The sequence below is a fragment of the Tauraco erythrolophus genome, chromosome 1, assembly GCF_009769465.1.
Source record: "Tauraco erythrolophus isolate bTauEry1 chromosome 1, bTauEry1.pri, whole genome shotgun sequence".
Lineage (NCBI taxonomy): Eukaryota > Metazoa > Chordata > Aves > Musophagiformes > Musophagidae > Tauraco > Tauraco erythrolophus.
In genome coordinates, this window is record NC_141465.1 from 50052906 (window position 1) to 50075830 (window position 22925).

At 43.3% G+C, this 22925-nt stretch overlaps 1 protein-coding gene across 1 annotated transcript; it reads right to left on the reverse strand.

The window, feature by feature from the left end:
- Positions 1-1188: 1188 nt before the first annotated feature.
- On the reverse strand, positions 1189-22925 carry GRPR (gastrin releasing peptide receptor). Its single transcript, XM_009988304.2, has 3 exons — positions 22507-22925; positions 5021-5372; positions 1189-1581 (listed from the first exon to the last, which is right to left on the reverse strand). Exons 1-3 carry the CDS (start codon positions 22923-22925, stop codon positions 1189-1191), a joined length of 1164 nt encoding a protein of 387 aa, XP_009986606.1.

The following is a 22925-nucleotide window of genomic DNA, read 5'->3' on the forward strand; positions in this document are numbered from 1 at the left end:
CAGCTTTCTTTATCAGGTGTGCAGCTTCATTGCCTGTCCTATGGCCCACATGCTTTGAATTTGTTATCGGCAGGACACTGTGCTCCTGTTTCCAAGATAGCTGATGCCTGGCATGGGGACTGCTCTGGACAGAAGACCTGATTCTCCAATCTGTTAGTCAGTTTTGGCACTCTGTCTCCACAGATTTCTGTGAAGACAGAAGGAAGAAAACTGTGGGTTGGAGATCAGACCTTGCATTGCTGAGAGCTTTTACTGAAAAACTAAGGTGTTTTACAAAGCACTACCGCATGAAAAATAGCTGTGCTTCATTTTCTGTCAATTGCCTGCCCTTAGTCAAACCCAAGTAAAATTTAGTGGTACCTCTTAGGTGATGAAACACTCGCTATCTCACACTTTGAAGACAGGAAGAGCAACACAGTAATGCTTGGAAAATGCCCTGCTGTCTCCTCCACAACATGGCAAAAGCTCACACATTTGAAAACTGTAAACATATTCCAAATCACATTTATTCACGTTACTGCTTTCACATTGATGTGGTGCAAGATACTGCTCATTTCAGATGGGGCCACCGACATGCCCCAGTAAACTTGATATCTTTTATACCATGAATTAATACTGTACTCGGAACATTAATAAATACTTGAAAAGTCTGTAAATTACCTACACTGAACTCCTTTGTAAAAGTATTTACCTTATTTAAATGGATTTATTTTGGTGTCAAAATACGTTATACCATGAACTGCTGGATGCAACTGTTCTGACAGATTTTGTGCATCTGATATGGTTTTTGTCACTGCTGTAAGTCTGCCCAAGTTCGGTATTGAGCAGAAAGTGATGAAGAATGTGAAGAGCCAAACTAGATTTGATCTTAAGATGCTCACTTTGCTCTCATTAAAAGCAGCAGGTCTTGAAGCAACGCAGCACTCCCCAGCGAGCTCATGTAGGCTGATGCTCAACTGATCTGCTGCTCTGGTGATGCTTCAGTCCAGGACGAAACATTGGATGTTTCAACCTCAGCCCAGGATGAAACGTTGGATGCCTCAAGCTCCTCTGAGTTCTCTGAGCATATCAGACCTCCTAACATGCATGTGTGCACACGTGTGTGTGTGTGCGCTACTCATCGTCCCTACAGAGCAAAACCAAGCAGCAGCGCTAGGTACGTGATGTGGTGGTCCCTGACTGTGCCCTTTAGACATAGCCTTCATGGCAGACATGATTGCCATTGATAAGGCTGAAGGTAGCCAGGGAATGGTTGGTGCTCTTGAGGGAGGTCATTCGTGTGGTGCTTCTGGCCATGCTCTGGGACCGGATGAGGAGGCGAGCTCTGCAGCAGAACAGCTGGTTGTTGAACTGTTTCCGAAAGCTTTTGCTGAGCAAGTAGAGAGCAAACGGGTTGACACAAGAGTTAGTGAATGCCAGGATCCGAGCGCAGATGCTGGCAATGAAATGCAGCACTGAGGTGTCCACCTCTGAGTAGTGGTAGGACCGATATAAATAGATGATGTGAGTAGGAAGCCAGCAGAAGGCAAAGAGGCACACAAAGACCAGTACTGTCCTGGCCAGGCGCTTACGGGATTCAATCTGGAAGAAGAAAGAGAAATGCAGATTAGCAGCTATTCCTAGCTCAGACCAGGTACTCCAACGGCTTGTCCCTTTGCAAAATCACAGCTCAGGCAACAAAAGTGAAGACATCTGCATTAGTTATCCCTGTATAATATATATATTCTTGTGTAATTTTTAGATATTAACTTATTATTATTATTATTATTATTATTATTATTATTATTATTATTATTATTATTATTATTATTATTATTATTATTATTATTATTATTATTATTAATTATGGGGTAGGGGTCTGGGTTATTTCACAGAGCCAGAGGCAGGACTTTCTGCCCTGGGGCCATGTGGTATATGTACACAAAAGTGCTGCCAACAGCTCACGGCCCTTAGAGACCAAGCGCAGCACTCAGAGACCTGAAAGAGCCGGAGAAATCAAGAGAGGAAATTCTGTACTTGGAGAAACACTGAGGCAGCGGTGAGGCAGACCCTTCAGCTGAAAGAGTTGGGGCTGTGAGGAGAAAGCAGATGTAGGTGGTGAAGAGATGGATGACCCCCTCTCCCAGCATAATTTGAGCTTTGTCAGGGAAAGGCGCTTTTGCAATGTCAGCTGTCACACAGTATAATCTTCATGCAGACAAGCCACGCTTTTATTTGACTTGTGTGTACAGGCTTGGAGTCAACCTAAAGGTATTGTTCATCCAAGGGGAGCTGAGGTAAATGGTACCTTGTCTTTTGTCCGCCAGTGCTGCTGAGAGAACAATGCCACTGAAAAACACATCTTTCTCCCTAACAAAGACAAGAGCCGCGACAGAGGTCACCAAAAAGGAGAGGACAGACAGAGTTGCCCAGAAAGACCTGCAGAAATACACCGCTCCCTGGGAGAGGTTTCAGAGCCAAAAGTTTGCAGGCATGGGAAGTGTAACACCGCTGACTTTTCAGGGCTTCACAACGTTCTCTTCTCTGGTAATACCTGCATGTCTTCCCAGGCACTCTTAGGGAATTCGTTGCAGCCCACTCCCTTTATTCAAGTAGGATCTGCATGGCCTTAAACTGCCCCTGGTCCCAGCCCCATTGTCCTTGTTCCCATCCTGGTGTGGCCGCAGTGTCTGGCCAGGCTCCTGGGACACTTCCCCATCCTCACTCTCCTTCTGAGCTGCACAGGTACATCAGAAACTCCACATCTTCCACAGGCTGATCCTTCCTCAGGACAGCTGCGAGCAGGGAGTAGGCAAGAGAGACCTGACAAGCCATTTTTACTTTATTTCGTGCCCCTTTAGTGGCACCAACTGAAAATCAGCCATTGAGCTGAGGAAGGATTGACATGTACCAGATGATAATGTCTCCAGAGAGCAGGATGAAAATTAAATCCTTTGAGAAAGGGCTCTCCTTGGCTAAACCATATATTCTTTTTAAACGCATCCTTAATTTGATATAGGGCTATTGAGGCCACATCTGCACTATAAAGAAAGGAAGCAACGCAATAATGAAATCGATACCAGTTATCTCAGATGGAGACCTATAGCTCCCGAATTCACTGCAGGATGGGAATGATGGACTGACGGTGCTAGACTGCAGCCCAGTCTTGCTTTCTTTAGAGCTCTCTCCCCAAAACCAAAGGGGGAAAAAGGGCTGCTTCTACTACTCACTTTATTGTCACTAATCAAAACAGTCGTTGAATCAGCAGAAAAATGGCCTGCAGGGGAGAAAGATTTAGACATGTTCAGAAGGGGAAAAGGATAAAGATTCCAGGGACCATACATCATTTAACGGGCAGAAAACACAGCTTTCCAGCCTTGCTGTTTCACCTTAGCACCTGGAGGCTAAGTGAGATGATTGTGTTAGGTCAGCCTAAGGTGGAAATGTCAGCTAGATGCAATTATATGGACGTTTGTTCAGCTGAAGAATGGCTTGTGTCAGGTTAGCTTAGGTTGGAGCACACTCCAGCTGAAAGGAAGAGGTAAGGTAAACAAGGTAAATACGTCAAGGTACATAAGTTGTTTAGAAACAAGTTATCCTGCAGCTGCTTTCTTACTTGGACAACCTAAGGCTCAGATACATTCAAATTTAAGCACCGACCTGAAATACTCAGTTTCTCATACAGCATTTGGATTTCCCCCTGGAGATGACTCTTTTTCTCTCTAGTTGCTCACAAGAGGAGCAGTCAAGAGGAAACAGTCTCTAGTCGCAAGGCTGGAGTTAGGTTGGCCAAATCCTGGCTAAATCCCCTCACTTGACTCAGGACTCACACATTTTCAGCCACACATTTTCAAGCAGAGCATGAAACTCACTTGAAATACATGTGTCCCAGCTGAGTCAGCCCAACCGGGAGCTCTGCCGTGTGACAGTTCGCAGAGTTTTATCGAAACAGTAACAGAAGTAACTCTGCTTTCAAGGGTACAAAGGGAAAGTTTAAAGACTTCATTATTTGGAGCAAATATCGTGCTTATATAAATCAAAGACTGTCTTAAGGTTAAACCTGAGGCTACCAGCTATTGGACCAGAAGAAGATTGACCAGCCTGGCTTATTAGAGGGCAAATAATAGGTGGACAGGTTGTTCTATCCAACATCACTTCCCTCCAGAGACCCTAGAAAAAGAGGCATTTTTAGAAGGAGAATTATAATGACCAGAGGGTTTAAGGGAAGAAGCCGGGTCTCTCCTCCTGAGATTCCACACTGCAAAGATCACACCATCCACAAGGCATGTAACTTCAGAACATCTGTGGGGAACCCACACTGTCCTGCTCTGTCCTTCCTCCTGGTGACCCTGTGCCCACCACCATCCTCCTCTGCTCTCCACTGCCCTAGTCCCTCTCTAGCCTGTACTGGTTTCTCAACGTGGCACAGCATCAGCAGATGAGAGCCAGAGCCACGGTGAGCACAGGAGGCATTGTCATGCCTGCCTGACCGACTGATGCTCCTGGCCCTGGAGGGCCCTTGCAGAAGGGGCTTCTCCCACCCCTACTCTCCCATTGCTGTGTCTCATTTGCTTTTTAGTCCAGAGGACCAAATTACAGAGCCAGCACTTCCCTCTCCATGAAAAGAGCCTGCTTTGTGGGGCAAGGCTTTATCCAAGGTCCTCCCTCTGTCAAAGCAACTTTGAGAAGTTTTGATTTTCTGCTGTGTCACCCCTCAACTTCAATCTCCAAACACCATCCCCAGCTCTGCCTCTTTCCCTGCATCCCAGTCAATACCTTCCCAGGCTTTGGCAGGGGTCTCCTGCTGTGTTTGCCATGGTAACCACCCTGCAGAACTCTCTGAACTTAGAAACAGGAAAGATGCTTTAACTGTTTAGCCCTGTGCCATGGCTTGTGTCAACCATTTTATTTTTTTTAGCCCACCTCATCTATTAAAATTAGCACAACAGATGCCTTCTGTCCTAGTCTAATTTTCCCTATATGCTCACTCTATTCCAGATTCATGAGGAACGTGGATTTTTGAAGAAAGCTAAATCTCTACCTGTTTCCTCACATGCACGTTTCCTTCCACAGGGATGTTGTAAGCGCTCCGGATCAAATTCTTAGCAATGAAATAATAATAGACTGAAATGACAGATAGGGGAATGACATAAAAGATTAGAAATGATGCCATTGAGTGAATTTTGGGATGCAGCCCATCAGAATGTGGGTAAGGAGCACAGCTGATGAAGGTTTTATTAGTCCCTTTGTCATGGAAAGGGTGTAGATCCGAAAACACTGCTTCAGGGATGGCAAGCAACATGGATACAATCCAGATTATAGCAGCTCTCACACAAATCTTCATCAGTGCATGGGACGCTTGGATCTCCATCGGCCTTACTATAGCTTTATACCTAAAAAAAAACAAAAAAAGAAAAAATAATTTATTGACCTCAAACCTCAGGCATTGTACTCTTGCTTGTCCCTTCCATTTAGAAAAACAAACAAACAAGCAAACAAAATCCTCCTTTACTCAAGATCTCAAGGTTGTTTTTTTTTTCTGATGTTTCAAATTTCGATGTTTTCAATAGATTTCTCATTGTAAACCAGAGCTACCTGTCATGGGTCCATTCAGTTTCATGTGTATTGACTCTGAGTTTATTTAATTTGTAATCAACTCAACAAAGCATGGTGCTGCCTGACATTAATATGTATGTGTTCAAACAGGATTAAGATAGGAAGTGCAATCATAGACTTCTCTTCAAAAGCATGCAGCAGTTTACATCTCTTCACAGAATAGTGTTGAAGGAAACTGAATGGAGGTTTTGCCACATATTTAATTTTGAGCTGTGAGTACAATGGCCCCCTGCAAACTGAATCTTATGTTTTCTCAAGCTATGAGGAGTATGTTGCCTGTTTTAATTGCTGTTTAGTGGCATAGCTGGCAATTAAGAATTGCCCATAACTCAATGTACCCAGGCTAAGCAGCCAGAGCTGCTAACTGACTTTCTTGAAGAAATAAAAGTATTATTACTTGCTATGTTAGATATGTAGAAGGCTTTTTTTGATTTGCAATTTCGGCTTTCATGATTTCAGTCTTTCAGAAAATTATATATTAAAATCCAGGAAAATGAAACAAGCAAACTTATTTGAACCCGATGTGTGTAACGAGAGGAATGGAAAACAGGAGAGCTTCATATTTGCTGGAGCCCTTCTCTGGCAGGAACGTACACTCCAAGTAAATCACAGTTCACATATACATTTAAGGCACACAGTAGAAGAAAAAAAGATAATTAGGAAGGAGTATCTACAGGTTTCATAGGATCATAGAATTGTAGAATGGTTTGGGTTGGAAGGACTGCTTGGACCTTAAAGATCATCTAGTTCCTGCCATGGGCAGGGACATCTTCCACTAGATCAGGTTGCTAAAGCCTCATCCAACTTGGGCTTGAACACTTCCAGGGATGGGGCATAAACAACTTCTCAGGGTAACCTGTTCCAGTGCCTCACCACCCTCAGAGGGAAGAATTTCTTCCTAATACCTAATCAAAATCTACCCTCTCTCAGTTTAAAGCCATTGCCCCTTGTCCTATCTCTACATGCCCTTGTAAAAAGTCCCTCTCCAGCTTTCTTGTAGATCCCCTTCAGTTACTGGAAAGCTGCTATAAGGTCTCCCTGGAGCCTTCTCTTCTCCAAGCTGAACAACCCCAGCTCTCTCAGCCTGTCTTCATAGCAGAGGTGCTCCAGCCCTCAGATCATTTTCATAGTCCTCCTCTGGACTTGCTTCAACAGGAACCTGTCCTTCTTATGTTTGGGGCTCCGGAGTTTCTTAAGTTATTTAGGGTCACTATCATAACAATTACAATCTGTTGAACGTTTTTTCCATGATCTACCTCACAGTGCCTACAGCCCATTTCATCCCTTGGTCACTGTCAGGTCTCTGAGGATTGATGGGTACCTGTGTCCTAGACTGCCTCAGCCCACTTTCCGCATGGCAGGGTATATCCCCCATTGCCATGTGTTTGCTCTAGAGTCCGTTTCTAATCTATCAGGACCATGGCTTCTTCAGCCAGCCAAATCGGGCACTGGGGTGGGAGCAGAGGTAGCAAGAATAGAGCCCTTCCAGAGACCAGGGAGCATGCAGCAGGGTCCAGCTGCCTGGCAGCCCAAATCAGGGACATTTCATGTACACGATGGATTCCCCATATACTGTAGCCTCCGTTGTCCTAAAGCTCAGCATTTCAGAGAGGACTCTATCAGCCCTGCACTGTCTTAACTGGGGAATTGCCTTATTTGCAGGAAAAGCACACATTCAACTTCTAGTTATAAGCAATAGCCTGTTCAGCATACCTACTCTTTCCTTCTATGCATGCATATATGTGTATATATGTGTACATCTGTGTGTGTATTTTATATACATATACATATGTTTATATGCATATATTTTATAAGTACATACATACTTACATTTACATCTATTTTTATTTATTTTTATAAAGATTGTATCTGGACATCTCATCATTTGCAGATGTTTCTTCATACAATCCCACAGGTGTCTTGTGTAGATGATTTTTTCATGTAATGGACTGCAAACACCTTGCTTATTAGTCTTCTGCTTAACCACTTATTCCCTAAGCTCTCCAGCTCCCCTTTATTCCAGCTACATAGCTGCAGCAGCGAGACATAGTATTTTTCAGGAATGCTTAGCACGTGTTTAACTTGCACTCTGAAGCTGGGGATTAAGTGGTGTCATACTACAAAGCACAATCTTCCAGTGCAAGATCATCATCTCAGGTGAAGAAAATCACCACACTTAAACAAATATGATGTTACGACTATTGCAGCAATAAAGGGAAGAGCTGGGCAGATTGCTAAACAATGTAGCTGAAATACCTCAATGTATAGTCTGATTCACCAGTTATAAATTATTGACAGAAACACTAGCTAACTGAACATCTTCAGTAAACCAAAAGGAAGATAAATGCAAAAGGAAATTAATTACATATCAATGTATTCACAAATTTAGTTAATTCAAAGGTATTTCTGCAGGCGCTTATTGTATGCTTATCAACATGACATGTTAGCATAATTATTTCAGGGATTCTCTTACATAATAGATCCAGCTGAGAGAATATTTTCCAGTATTAATTTCCAGTAACATGAATGAGTTGAAGAATACAGAGAAAGAGAGATTCTATTTTATTTTTATTAACATTAATAGAGTAGAGAGAGTCAGAAAATGAATCAACTTCAAGTTATGAGTATAATTTAATTAGACATGGCATTTCCAAACAGAACGAACATAATTAGAAAAGGCTAGGAATGCTGGCACTGATTATTAGGCATTTAATTTATTTTTAAAGCCTCCTACAGCAGATATAAAAGAAGATCTGAAAGAGATTTTGCTTGCAAGGGGCTCAGCCTAGACCCAAGGCATGAGGTTGAAAACACAAAAAGATAAAACCGAAAAAACAAAGCTAAAAAATAGGTTTTGAAAATACAAGTTTTCCTGCTCAGCATGTCAGATCAGTTGCAATCTGCTTCATAGCAGCTAACCTGGTCTTCAACACTTCCAGTTTGCTAAGGAAGTAGGCCACCCCTTTGGGACATGAGCCACATCCAGTCCATGCTGTTTGCTTCTCCAGCAAACACCTGTTAACTCTTTCAGCATCTGTCCATGTTATAGCACTCCATTTTGTCTCCTGTGAAAAGCATGGTCCGAGGGTAACTAGCTGAGGTGAGAACAGCCTCCTGAGGGCCAACTGAAGCTGGATGAATTGAATCAAGTGCCCTGTGTCTGCATTCACCATGGAGGTGCCATGCATCTCACTTGCTACAGCTGCCCAAGTGCAGAGCATCTGCCTCAGCATCTGCTATGGCTAGTGGAGAGAAACAGGCAACTCTGGGGGTGATTCCTCCAGGCCAGAAATACGTGCCTGAGAGGAGTAGGGTGGTAAGTCCTCTGGAGTTGCCTCTCTTTCTGCTCTCTGTAGATGGAGCCAGGGCAATGAGGCGACCCATTCCACAGCTAATTTTAGATGGCTAAACTTTCCCATGCTTAAGATCCAGCATTTGAATACTCCGAACAACTTTGAAGAGGACATTGATGAATATGCCGGTATACCTCAGTGGAGCCCCAGACCTAGGTGGCCAGAGAAGCGAGCCCTCATGCAAAAGTCTTACAACAGCATTATTTTCAACCCAAGCAGTAGCGTGGGCTCTGAGAGTACATGTCGCATGTCGTGCTCGGCTTGTCTGCCGTAGATCCAGACATGGCCCTGGATCTCTGCTTGCTCTCACATTCATCCTCTCTAACTATTGTTTGATACAGGGTTTTTTTCAGCTGAACTCCTTTCCTGACCAGCTTTTAAAGAAATTTTTGAAAAAGATTAAAAAACAGTGGTATGATTCATGCCCTACAACAAAGGTCAAAACTTAAAAAGGAAAATATTCCTTCTGAAGATTCAGCTGAATAAAAAATGATACTTTTGTCAACTCCAATCTCTCTCCAGTTGTCAAACTGCCTAGATGAACATGACTGAGTTGCCGATCTGGTAGGAAATATGAGCTGACCTTTACTACTGCTCAGTCTTTGAACCTCTCTGTTCCCACTGTGCTTGTGAAGCAGCAGCCTGCCTCGTGCACAGCAGCTGCCGATGATCTTCTAGCCAGGATGGATGCCAGTGAGCTCCGTGTCTTGCAGTCTTGTTCAAAGAAGCCCACGCAAAGAAATTACACACGGGGCTACTTAAGTGCGATTAATATAACCACAGTTCACGAGGCGCTGTGAGGATACTCCTCAAAGGGCAATCCTCCCCTCCACCAGCCACAGTGACGCCAGTGCCATCCCTCTTCTCCAGGTCAATCTTCAGGCCTCCAAGGGGAATCTGGTGAGAGGGCTGCTTCAATCCAGTATGTCAGAATTCAAAAACACATAATGCATTATCAATTGTTAACCTAATCCCCAAAATTGATTGGGGATTGGTAGGAGCCCACAGAGTGCGTGCCTCTCCATTGAATCCTGGAAAAAGTCTTACGCACATCTCTTAGGATCTCTATCGTGCTCATTGAATAATTGTTTCTCACAACTGAAACTACTGAAATGACCATAAACTGCTAAAATGTGACACATACAAGGTTTTTCTGTGGTAAATACTTTTCCCACTGAGGTTAATACGTCAGGGCAACTAGAAAACTCATTATCCTTGTGTTAATAATAATGTAACCAATGCTAACACCACCTAATGCACTCTAGAACTTTGACTACGCAAACATTGGTTAAGACCGTACGCTTAGCCCCAAAGACGTAACTTCAAACACAAACAGAGCAGTAGCTTTATCATGAAAAAGACAGTTACAAATATACTCTCCGAAAAAGAAAATAAGGCCCCAAATGGATGTCAGAGTTTCCTAGATGCAGCTTCTCTGCTGGTGCAAAATATTTTAGCCATCTTTGTGCTCCTTAGCTGAGCCAAGAAAACACACACCACTTGAAGTATAAACAGGCTTTGCCTTCAAAGCCATATTGCCTAGAAGTTCCTAAGCATAGAGATATGAAGGGTTGCAACTTTGCTATAACAATGGGAAAGAATAGACCTTATCCCTCAGGCAGCAGCTTCAGTGCATCCCTCATGGCTTTGTCCTGCCACCTTCATCCACTTACTTCTGCCTGCTATAACAGCCACAAAAATTAAATTAAAAAAACTAAAGCATGGGAGTAAAGTCAGATGTTTCCCTTGGATTTTAAATTAATTTATCTCTGTATGTCTCACTTTCTGTTTTTGGTTTTGTTTTAGAAAGATAAACTTTATGCTATGTGGGGAAGCTGCTGCTGTAAGTAACCTGAGCTTGCTTTCCTCTTTTATGCTTGCTTTATATTAATGCCTTTCCCTCATCCTTTACATCAGCAATTACAGCTAGTATACATTGCCCATACAACAGTCCTCATTGTATATACTATAGATTTGGGCTGAAAAAAAAAAAAAAAAAAAAGACAGGCTTTTTTAAGCTGGGAGATACCACCTTCTACAGTATGTTGTACACCAGTAGATCTTAATTTCAGCCAAAATCATTTGTGTCCTCTATAATAATGGTACCTTTGTGGCCATGAGCCGAGGGTCTCATTGTACAACATACCAGTGTGTTACTGCAGCTGCTGCAAGTGGCAATGGGAAAGAAACATCGCTCACTCATGGCAACAAAAGAGGCTGGTCACACTGGTAGGTGGATGTCCAAGATGTTTCTGCGGACCAAATATGACAGCAAGGATTGTATAGCAGCTATGTGCTGGCCACTACATCCCTCTGACTTAAAAAGAGGCACTAAGTTGCCTTCATAACTCTTTCTTCCTTGCTTTTTTCAGCAGTAAGAGTGTAGCAAGAGAAAATGGCTGAAAGAGTCTCTGCCACAGAGTACTGCCCTTTTTTATCACAGTCCTTCCAAGCATGCCTGTCTTCCTGCAGCTGAATCTTACACTTGCGAGAAATACAAGAAGAGAAGAAAAATCCTCCCCATCCTCCCTACAGAGAAATGTGACATTGCCTCTCCAAAATGAATTTGCAAGAATACTTAAGTTTCAAGGAAAGTTTCCTCCAAATAATATGCCCTACACTGTTTACATAAAAAGACCCAGTCTTGAATTTGTATAACAGTTTAAAAAAACAAGTGTATTAAAATCTGTTCAAACAAAATTTCAGAAGGCTTGCCTGCCCTTGCTTCATTAGCAACTCCACTGTTTAGACTGCATCAGGATGGCAGAAAGATTCACCATATTGCCACTTTCCAGTTTTTTTCCTCTGAAGTGAGAAATCCACTGACAAACTTTTGAATCTGTTTAAACTGAGCTCTATTTTGAGATGTTGGGCTAAAGTGAACCTGAAACTTAAATAAAAAAGCAGGGATTAGTTGAAATGGACTGATGTCTTACAAAAATAGTTGTGTAAATTGCTGTGAAGTGAAAATGCTGAGTTCTTCCCAGCTCTAGAAAATGAGCTCATGAAATTGCCACCACTTCTTATTGTAATGATGAAAGAAATGCCCCTCAGTCAGCACGTCCCCATATTTCTTCTGTTCCCACCTGCAACCAAAAAAGGGAGAAAACGTGCAAATCACAGTTCCTCTGATCCCCAGTCATCTGTTCCCAGTTAGAAGCTTAATGTGTGCACATTGATCTGGTCTTGGCCTATGAATAGACTGAACAAAAAACCTTCTCATTAAAATTTTGTAATTATGTTCTGCTAGCATCATATTATTGTTTTGCTCACATAGCATGAGGGACCTGCTCAATTACCATGCAAAAAAGCCTCAAGCAACAGAGAAAAAGTTGATGCTACGCAAAGACAGCATAAATGAAGCACGTGGAGCCTTGTCGAGTGTCAAGCTCCACTCGGAAAGCAAAGAAAAAGTTTTACTAAACATCTGAACAGATTTATGAGAAATGCGATGCCCAAAACTTTCTTTATTGTTTCCACTATACATGTTATGAATATTCATAGCTCTGAAGACAAATAATTCAATAAATCCACAAAATTGCTAGACTGTCTAACCCATCAATACACTCTGACAATCTATTCCGGGTCTATCTGCTTTCCGCATACTTAGTTAAGATTATCATTATTATGCGTGATTCTTGGCTGAACATCTGTTATTAAAATCTTTACTTTAGTAAATTGCATATAGGCACAAAGACATCTCTAATGGGCTAGTCTTACATACATTGGCAGGTACTGCCTACTTTCTTTCTCTTCTTATTAATTAACATTTAAATGAAAAGAAGAAGGATGCATTGATGGAAGTGGCATAGTTCTCACTTTTAGAAGTGTGTGTTCAAATTTCAGTCTGTATACCTGCATACTGGTATACAGTATACCTACATCATCCTGGAACGGGAATTTCAGTCCAAGGCTTTGCTGTCTTGGCCCAAGTCTCCAGGGCTGTCAATGGTGTGCCTGCAGATTGAACTCTTACCAGGGCAACTAAAGCTGGGGCCTCAGACACAGACGCTTCATCAAAATTCATAAATCAATTTTGTACCTTGTCCTGATAGAGAAAGAAGAGTTTGTCATTGACTTAAAAATTAGCAGTTCCTTAAGCTATAGCAGTCATGGTGTGTTTATCTTAATTTCGTTGAAAGAGAATAAAAAGCTATACACATATCTGTGGAACTTTACAGAAACAGGCTTCCTAAAGTTAAAAGCAGCTGTCAGATCAACTGGCTGGGAACACACACGTAAAGGGGGCAATGCTACTGATACATTAGTAGCTGACCTCCGCCCTCCTCCCTTGTCTCCCTGGCCTTAACCCTGAAAATAATACGCAGGTCAAAAAGTTGCCCTGAAAAAGAGAAAACGAGGACTCATGCTAAAATCTCAAAGAAGTAACTAAAAAAAAAATCAATATACAACAGATGGGAAAAAAGCAAAAGTAAATGACAGCAAATATTGAAGTTCAAAAATGTCGGTGACTGATAAGGGAAACTGGAGGAGCCAACAAAATATCAAAGGTCACTGTGTAACAGACAAACGTGCATTTTTAAATACATCAGGAACAAAAAAATCAGTAAGTCAGGCATACACATAAATGGTGACGATATGATCAATGATGAGACAAGGTGAAAGGCAATGACTAGGCATTTGTCTGCAAGACCAAATGCAGAGGAGGTATCTATACCACGTGTGCAGTGCTATAGATGTAGCAGAAAACTCATCAGCTGTATTAAAGAAGATGTGAGCCAACATCTGCTACATGGAACACTTTCACAGCAGCAGGCCTGAGTAATTTACACCCAGGAATATTAAAGGAACCAGCTGGGGAACAACTGGTGTTAATTTTTTTACAAATCTTGAAGAAGTGGAGAAATTTCCAAGAGGTGGCTCCAAAGTTATGAAGTCCAGAAAGCTGGAAGGTGTGACCAAGAAAACTGCAAGTATCTCAGTTGCCCGAGGCCAGTTGTAGGTAGAATAAAGGAGAGATTAATCCTACTAACAGATGATAATTAGTACAAATCTGTCTTGTTTAATGCACTGCAGGGTTTGGTGCCTTTTTTTTTTTAATTTGTCACAACATTGTAGGTAATGTAAAAAGGGTGTGGGCCATGCTGGCATACAAGGGACACACAGCCTGCATGGGCACATTGGAATAGGTGACCGCTCATGTAGATATGCACATGCATGTGCCAGGGCATGCATGCTTCTCCCTCCTCTATCCACACCCATGCAATCCCAACCTCTCTCCCATGGGGCGCGGGTTAAAATTAGCAGTCCTGACCTGGGAGATGGAGCCATGCTAGATGAGGACCCTAAGCCCCACGGCATCCCCAGCAGGACCACAAATGTGCCAGTAAAAAGGCAGCAGTGTGTGGAGCCATTTCTAGCCTGGATCTCGGCAATCTCTTCAAGCTGTGGTGTTATTTATTGTGTGTATCAGCTGCCTTGAGAAGGCTATAAAACCTTTGCTGGGAAAGTTTACAGATGACACAGTGGCTGACCAGACTGTAAAAATATTGTAGCGTCATTGGGATAAATGGCTATAGTCTAATAGAAGCGATTTTAGCTCAGCCAGGTACAAAAGATTATATCCAGGACCCAAGTGAGCAGACTATGCCAAAAAACTGAAAATCTTTCTTGGAAAGATAAGACCAAGAGGAGACACCGGAGCATCTCTTCTGCACCTGACAAAATGAGATATCCTGTGCCATGGCTTTAGTGTAATTGGCACTTGAGCTAGCTGGTATAAAGCTAAGTCAGTTATATGATGCTTAAGTCCTTCTTGTGACTTCAGTAAACCTAGATGTCATAATAAACTATCACCTCCTGATGAATTTTCAGCTGCATGTTGGAGCTGAACAATCTTGTGGTATCCTTGACTGCTTTTATCATAGAATCACAGCACAATTTGGGTTGGATGGGACCTTTAAAGATCATCTAGTCCAACCGCCCTGCCAAATCCTGCCATGGGCAGGGAAATCTTTCACTAGATCAGGTTGCTCAGAGCCCCATCCAATCTCACCATGAACGTTCCAATGATGGAACATCCACAACATCTCTGGGCAACCCGTTCCAGTATCTCACCATCCTCATCATAAAAGGTTTCTTCCTTATGTCCCATCTAAACTACCCTATTTGCATTTAAAACTGTTGCCCCTTGTCCTGTCACTACAGGCCTTTGTAAAAAGTCTATTTCTTTTAAGTCCCATTTATATGTTGAAAAGCTGCAATAAGGTTTCCCTGAAGCCTTCTCTTCTCCAGACTGAACAACTCCAGCTCTCTCAGCCTTTCAGTAGTGCTATTAGTTAGATTATTATGCAGTGGTTAGAGTTTGGGCAAATTTTGGTTTGAAATACAACATAATTTTCAAGCAGAGAGGATAATAGGATGCTGGAGACCCATGAGGAGGACAGGGTGATACGTGCACCTGTAGTCTGAATACTCAGAAAGTCGCCTAGTGTCACTGAAAAGATCCATTTTAATCCAAATCCTAGGAGGTATTCAGCAGCCTCTGTGCACAGGTGCGGGCAAGAAATGCTGCTGAACTGGATGGCTAGTGCAGTCAGTACTAGTCCAGCCTCTGCATCTCTGGTTCTCCCAGGCCATTCGACCATCCATGTCTAAATCTCATGTGTCAGGGCAAGTGTAAAGAAATGTTTTTTCCTTTCCCTGTTGTGGTACTGTTTTCTCTCCCACCTTTCCACAGAGCCACAGAGACTGGACGTAGCCGGAGGGCAGGTGAGGACAGGATGGGCTGAGCTCTGACAACACTTCTCCCTTTGATGCTCCACAGTCTTCTGCGCTCTGGTTAAACTGATGACTAGCCTGATGACTAACTGATGACCTCCTAGCGTCAGAAGGGGAGTTTCCTGCAAGGAACCCCAGCTTTCTGCCTTTCTCTACAGCACAGCAATTGACTTGCTGCCTTTTGGTGCCTCAGCACTGTGAGGAGCCCAGGAACTGTCCTCGGTTTCTGCCTCAGGGCACAGGCTGGTCTTCTGGATGCCGAAATCCCTTGCTCCACCTGAGGTTGTACACAATAGATCGTGTGGGAGTGAATCGAAGAGCCTGCTACGAGCGAGAGCTCAGACAGGATCTCACGGTCCCTGGAGTCTTACGTGGTATGGGGTGAGGTGGGCACGCGGGTGCAGAACTGGTGAGAAACAAGGCGAGGGGACTTGGCAGGGCTAGCGCTGGAGTCTCTTTTCAAAATAAAAGTAAAATAGGTTATTGCAAGGGCTGTCTGTGAGCAAAGTAGCTACTGGGTGTTTCACTGCATGTACAGGACAGGCTGTGCCTGCCTCTCCTTTTTCAGCTCAACTCCCCTCCATTCTTTTTGGCCAGGCTGTTGTCCACATCTGAACACCAGGTACTAACACCTGAGCTGATGGGGCCACTGTGGGCTTGCTGCAGCGATGCCAATGTTCCAGTCCACCATGTTCAGTCTGACACGCAGCAGGCAAATTCTCCACGGCCAGTCACTCTCCTCATTAACGGTGTGTACAGCACCTCGTACCGTGAGACCATGACAACCGATTGGGGTTTTTAGGTTTTACTGAAATGTAAACAATAGGTAATCCAACTTTTCTTCCTTTTGATTGCTTAAATATTGACAGTCTCCAGCACATTAGCACTGACTTCAACCTCGGATTTGCGCAGCAGTCCCACTGATATAAACGGGAGCTCTAATGTTCCTGGTTATAGAAGTGCATCTATTGTGTTTTGGCCATCTGCTCCAGCTAATCAAGATATTCAGCAAGTTTGTGCTGTTTGATCTGTTTCTCTTGGTGCAGATGGAAATGAGAGCTAAAACCAAGGGTGTTAAGAGTTTCTATGTTGTATTGACACAACAGCAACACAGGATCTAAGACTCTGTACGTCAGCTGAGAGAGATATGCATATCTCTCGGTGCACATATCCTGTGCCAGCAGCACGGACACTGTGATGGCGGCAAGGGTCGAGGAAGGGCTGCCCTGTGCTTCAGTGGGAAGGAACGCTTTGGGCTGGGGTCTGAAGCCCCTCTGTTTTTCTTGCCTGGCTTGGAAGGACTGATGTTCTGGCTGAGATCATGCCAGTGAATCCAAAATGTACAGGTTGGCATGTCATTCTGTTGACTCACATCGACCGGATCAGGGGGTGTCTTGGTAGTTCAGAGTGTCTTTCTCCACCACCCTTTCAAAACCACCCTGAGGCTGCACTATAAATTACAGCACAAAATAGTGTCTTAGTGACCTGAAGGCACTTCATGACTACTATGATTAGCCTGCTCAGATTAAATTCATAACCAGTATGGACCTGACACTTTACAATTGATGGTGTTAAAAAAAAAAAAGTATCACTCTAAATGAACTCAGTGGAAATCCATCTGGTTTGGATCTCCATAGCTTTATTTTAGGGTAACACACTTCCCTTAATGCTCTTGTAGTGACATAATTCAGTGATTGCAAAATAAAATCAATGAATTGACATGTAGTTATTACTTCTTGTTTGGTATTGTACGCAATATTAATAGTAGGGGCTGGAGCCATTCAAAGCACTGAAGAGATGAGTCTACTAAACAGAGATTTTTGCATATTTCAAGACATCTTTCTAGAAATGCTAGATTTGTTTCTTTCCTTCCACCATGTATTTTTTGGGAGAGAGGGTTGTATGAAGTTTTCTATTTCTTAGATAAACAAATTGTCATATGAGTTCAGAGGAACATCAAATGTTGTGGCTGTGACCTGCTCCATGGGACCCAGCGCAGCTGGAAGCACCACAGCATCCCTGCACCTATTCCTGCATCCGAACACTGAGGTCAACATTTCCAAAGCTAATGTCTTCATTTCAGGTCTCAGAGCTCCCACGCAACTGCAGTTCCTGCCATCTACAGCTGATCTTACCAACGTAAGCCACCTAACCGCACCCATAATGTCACCCCATGTGTCTCACTATGCCATCACTCCCTTCCACCGCAGGCCAGCAGGCAGCTCCAGGTGGCAGGCATTGCTGCAGTTTTCCAGCACTAAAATCCAGATAATCCAAGGTACTTAAAGTAAAGATGCTGCTTGCAAACTCCAATTACGCTTTACGCTTGCTCTGCGGTGTGCTCGTAAAACCAGCATTACTTCAGGAAGATTTCACTGCATGAGCACCAGGGCATTTTGATTTTTTTACAATCTCAGCAAAACAGTGGGGAAGGCTGATCAGTGCTTGACAGCTTGGGTAATTCAAATGCAAATGTATAAACCTTGTCAGTCATGGGAGAAACAGTCAATTAAATAAAGATGTCTCCCGTGACAAGGGCAATTTAAATGGGATGCTTTCCCTCTTACTGCGCAGAGATTTTCCTTAATTTTCAGTCACTCACTGAGCCAGCCTTGGCTTTTCTGCCTGGGCTAGTGGCCCAGGTGCTACTGCTCTCACAGGCACCTCTATACCCCTTCCCCTTGCACCAAGGAGGAGGAGGGCAGGCCGGCAGATGAAGCCAAACTCCTTTGTTGGGACGAGCTGAGCAGCAGCTGAAGAAATCCGCTGCCTCGACAGGGCAGAGCAGCAGGGCAGACAGATGTCCTTCCCCTGCCAGCCTCATTTATGGGCCTTCTAAAACACACAGTCATGCATCCACACGCATGGACTGCTTGTTTCCTTGCTCTTGTATACTCAGCCCTGGTGCCTTATCTCTCACGGAGGGTGGCTGTAAGCACACCACCACGGGCCTTAACCCTCTCCTGGCTGCTCTGCAAATTTGTCAAGCTCACAGGAAAACGGGTCTCGCCAACAGCTCCCGCGGCTCCCGCAAATGCAGCTAGACAGATCCAAGCTCCCTGCAGCCAGCCGAGCAGTCCCACAGAAAACAAATTTCTAATATCATTAACTCCTCTTTGCCGTTTCCCCCACACGTTCTTGAATAATTTAACCTTAGTCTGATGGGATGTCATGATGGTGCACAGAGACAGCCTAAGCACCTGGGGACACTTTGGCTATGCCCTACCTAACCAGAGCTGTGCAGGCACGCTCGTGTGCATGCGTATGCGCGCAGAGCGCCTTGCAGACGGGGACTCAGACGTCCTGCAGATGCCTTCCCACTGCAGGAAAAGCTGAAATCAGCAGTTTGTTTCTCCGTTTCTACTTGAGAAAAGTTAGCACGTGAGCAGTCAATCCTCTGGATGACCATCAGGTCTCGGCAGGTCAAACCACGGAGCAGCTTTAGGTGCTCCGTGGAGGAGGCTGGGGCTTAGCTGAGCATTTGCAGTCATCAGCAGGTGATGGATTCAGTATTATCAACCCTGCTTAACACAGGGGAAAGTGAAAATGGAAAGAATAAAAGCTTACCTCAGGAAGGTACACCCTTGTGTCCGTGATGTGGGCTGCACAAAAATCTATTGAAACTGGGCCCCTTGTTTTCAGAAGGCAACCCAAACAACCGAGGTGATTTGTACAGTTCTTGTTAACATGTAGCATACACGTCGCACTGCTGTCTCGCATGCTGTATCTATCCATCACACCTACCCACTGCCTTTCATCTTGTGCTTCCATGGTCACCTCTTTGGACTTCACACTCCAATGCCTTTCTTTACACAGCAGATTTCTGATCTCAGTGATGCTAGGTCTCTCTAGGCATCACCACAATACGTTCAGTAACACTGGCAGTCGTTCCCACTTGCTTTTGTTAATCGAAGAAGACTGGAACCGAGGGGGTTTTATTATTATTTTTTGTAAAAGATGAATTACAGAGAAACGGTTTGCGGTGCACTGGCAAGTCTCCTTTTTCTTGGAGACAGTGGCATGTGATGCTTTTCACAGCAGATGGTTATGTTTTTCTCTCCCATGGTCCATGGCTTTGATTCATGGGAACGGGGACATTCACGTGGTTCATGTGAACACCTCAGGTAGGGTTCATGTCACTGAACATTAGCCATCTCAAATATGGGCATCTAATCCATGCTGAACAGCAAAGCTTCCTCTACATCCAAGCAAAGGTGTAGACATCTTGATATGGTGATTTACTCCGTCTCCTCTGGAGGTATCTCTTTCCATGGACTAGGGGACCCCTTGCTGACTATCCTGGAGTGGCTTCTCATCACAGACAGTAAAAGCCAGGTGAGATGAGCCGTGCCTGAGCAGTCTTACCTGCTGGACTTCCGAGTCCTCCTGTTACCCTGGTCTCACCACCATGCCCCTGTCTTCTGCAGATGTTTCCCTGCAGGGCTGAGCTGCCGCTCACCCTTCATGCAATGCCATGTCTGACCTCGGAAATGGTTGTCTATGAATCCCTCCCAGGTGCCAGGCTCAGTATATCCCTGCGCCAAGGGCCACAGCAGGGTATTGGGCTGCTGGTCCCTCTGCAGACCCAGACAGGCATCACCATGGTCTTCACAGTTGACTTGCGTCTTGGAACTTTTCCCTGTACATTTTATTTTCCTAATGATTCTGGCATGATTCATAATGGGCCCTAGCGTTTAGGGTGACAGTTTTAAGAAGATAGACTAATGATCTGCGAGTGACAAAATATAGACTGTATTATTTTGTAACAAAATTATCCCAGCACTACTGTTAATATACCAAAACAGAAACTTCAGTAAACATAATGGATAAGGACCATTTGTGGTTCAACACACAGCATTTAAGATTCATTGATCTAATAAAAGTAAAAGTTTTGTTATTACCTCCTTCAACAGTGGACAACAGATGCTTTAGAAGAGGGTAAAATGATCCCTTGGAAATGGGAACATAAAGTCTTCCCCCACATGCATGACTGCCTCCCTTATGGCCAAGTGGCATTGAAAAGTGTGCTAAGGTTTGATTACCAGTGCAGCATGATGGTTAACAGGATCCAGATAAAGCTGAACTTGAGAATTTAAAGTCACCAAAACCTAATCTTGTCTCAGCTTCTGTTTTCTGTTCTGTTCACCAACTTCAGGCAAAAAATGCTATTGATGTGCTGCTCAGTAAAAGCATTTGCAATGTTTACTTTATGTGGCACGTGATCAAGTAGCAACAAATGTAACATAATCTTCTTTATGATGTATTTTTCTTTCACTGACACTCAAAACAACTTACACGACGGCTTTGGAAAGATGAGTTTCCTGTAGAAATACTTATTGTTTTCCTAACATTTTCTTCAGAGCAGGCAGAGGGGGTCCAGTCACCAGATGAAACTCAGGAGTGAAAATTTAGGTGGCCCTTTACTAGAGGATTTGTGCACTTTTCCTATTTTCTCAACTCTCTTAGAGCAAATTGCTTAAAGTCTCTTGTCTACACATAGGCCTATTTGTCCTCTGCTATTGGGACAGACAGTAGTATTTTTATACAGACATCAATATGGAGGAGTTATTAAACATATTGACAGTTCTGCCTCTGAAATACTATGGAATCATCTGCTTTCATTGAGACCACATACTGTATATCAAAACATGCGTACAAACTACGTGGTAAACTGATCAAAAATAGTCAGATGCTTTAAAGTAGGAGGTTAGGAGGAGAGACACAGAGTGGCATGAATGGGACTACCTAAAGTAAACCTAGTTTCACTTCTTTGTGATCAAGAAATGCAATCCCCAAGTCTTTTTTGAGCAAAACAAAACTGAAATAATTTTTCTCATTGAAAATCTTCATACTTCTATGAGATTTTATGATGGCAATGTATTCCTTAATCTCTTTCTGAAACATCCAAATTAGAAACAAAATGTCCTGGCTTTGGCTTCTTTGATGTACGTAGAAGTTTCTATAAAAGCCAACAGTCTAATAAATGCTTAAAACCTTTCCAGAAAGGTAAAATTCATTCCTTCCAAACAACATTTAAATTAAAATGTCTTTCGAATTTAAATCTGAATTCTCTGAGACAGTTTTCCAAAGCTTCACAGAAATCTAAAATAGACCTGGCTTATTAGAAGCATGTCATTTGTTAAAATCAAACTTGTTTTCACATATTCTAAAATAGCACAGCTATTACATGTTATTTTTATCAAACGTTATTGGAAGACAAAGTTTCCAAACCAACAGCACAAATCAGTTTTGATTGGATAAGGGGTGAAAGGTCTAACGAAGGGAAATACTCTGGCTATGGCAAACCGAGATGCCTGGCTTCAGGCATCTTCATTTGAATATTTGGAACATATTTCATGAAATATTGCCTCACGTGTAACAAGCCTTAAAGAAGCCAGCCACCAGAAAGAATTGATTCTAACTGCACTTCCAGTTGCTGCTCCAGTGCCTTCACACTTCATGAAATACGGATCAATTATCTTTTTGGCAAATACGAACATGCTGTCTTTAACAGAGCTTCCTTCATTAGTGGTATTTTCTCTCTCTGGTCTTGAGCTTGATTTGCTTTTGTCTTCTCTTTTAATTAAGTTAGACTACCAGCTAAACTGCACATTTAGTTTAGCCTAGAAAAAGTATCCTGCGTTCAGCCTGCATCCTCCTCCTCAAGTGTGCTCATAAAAGAAATTAACCAAAAGTTGTTCTTTTTCCCTCATTAGGTAAAAAACATGCTTGTCACCTAAAAATATGCATTCACAATCATGCATTTTATAGTCAGAAATATGCAGACTTCTTTTCAAGGCTACAGCAGCCAGCTTACCTGTCAGCCGAGAGAGCAGTGAGAGTAAAGACTGACACCCCAACAGAAGTGAGCTGTATGAAGGGGATAAGTTTGCACCCAGTTCTGCCAAACAGCCACTCATCAGCAAGGTACCTGCTGGCATCCACGGGCACGCAAGTCACCAAAAGCAGCAGGTCACCCAGAGCCAAACTGGAGATGAACAAATTAGGGACGTTTCGCATGGATTTCACGGTACAGAAGATCTTAATCAAAGTGATATTGCCAATCAGGCCTATCAAAATGATGATCCCGTAGATGGTGGGGATAGCATACAGGAACGCTGGGTAGAACCAGTCATCACCAAGGAGGGAGACGTTCGCGGTCTGGTTGACGGAGATGTTGTAGAGAACAAAGTTATCTGTTTCTAGGTCTAGCAGAAGGCACTCTCCAGATGCCAT

Excerpts from the sequence above, each read along its gene's own strand:
- GRPR (XM_009988304.2), bottom strand. The coding sequence starts at position 22,925 with ATGGCATCTGGAGAGTGCCTTCTGCTAGACCTAGAAACAGATAACTTT. Across the intron at positions 5,373-22,506 it reads ACTGCTCTCTCGGCTGACAG|GTATAAAGCTATAGTAAGGC; the intron begins GTAAGCTGGCTG and ends GTTTTTTTTTAG. Across the intron at positions 1,582-5,020 it reads ACGTGCATGTGAGGAAACAG|ATTGAATCCCGTAAGCGCCT; the intron begins GTAGAGATTTAG and ends TTCTTCTTCCAG.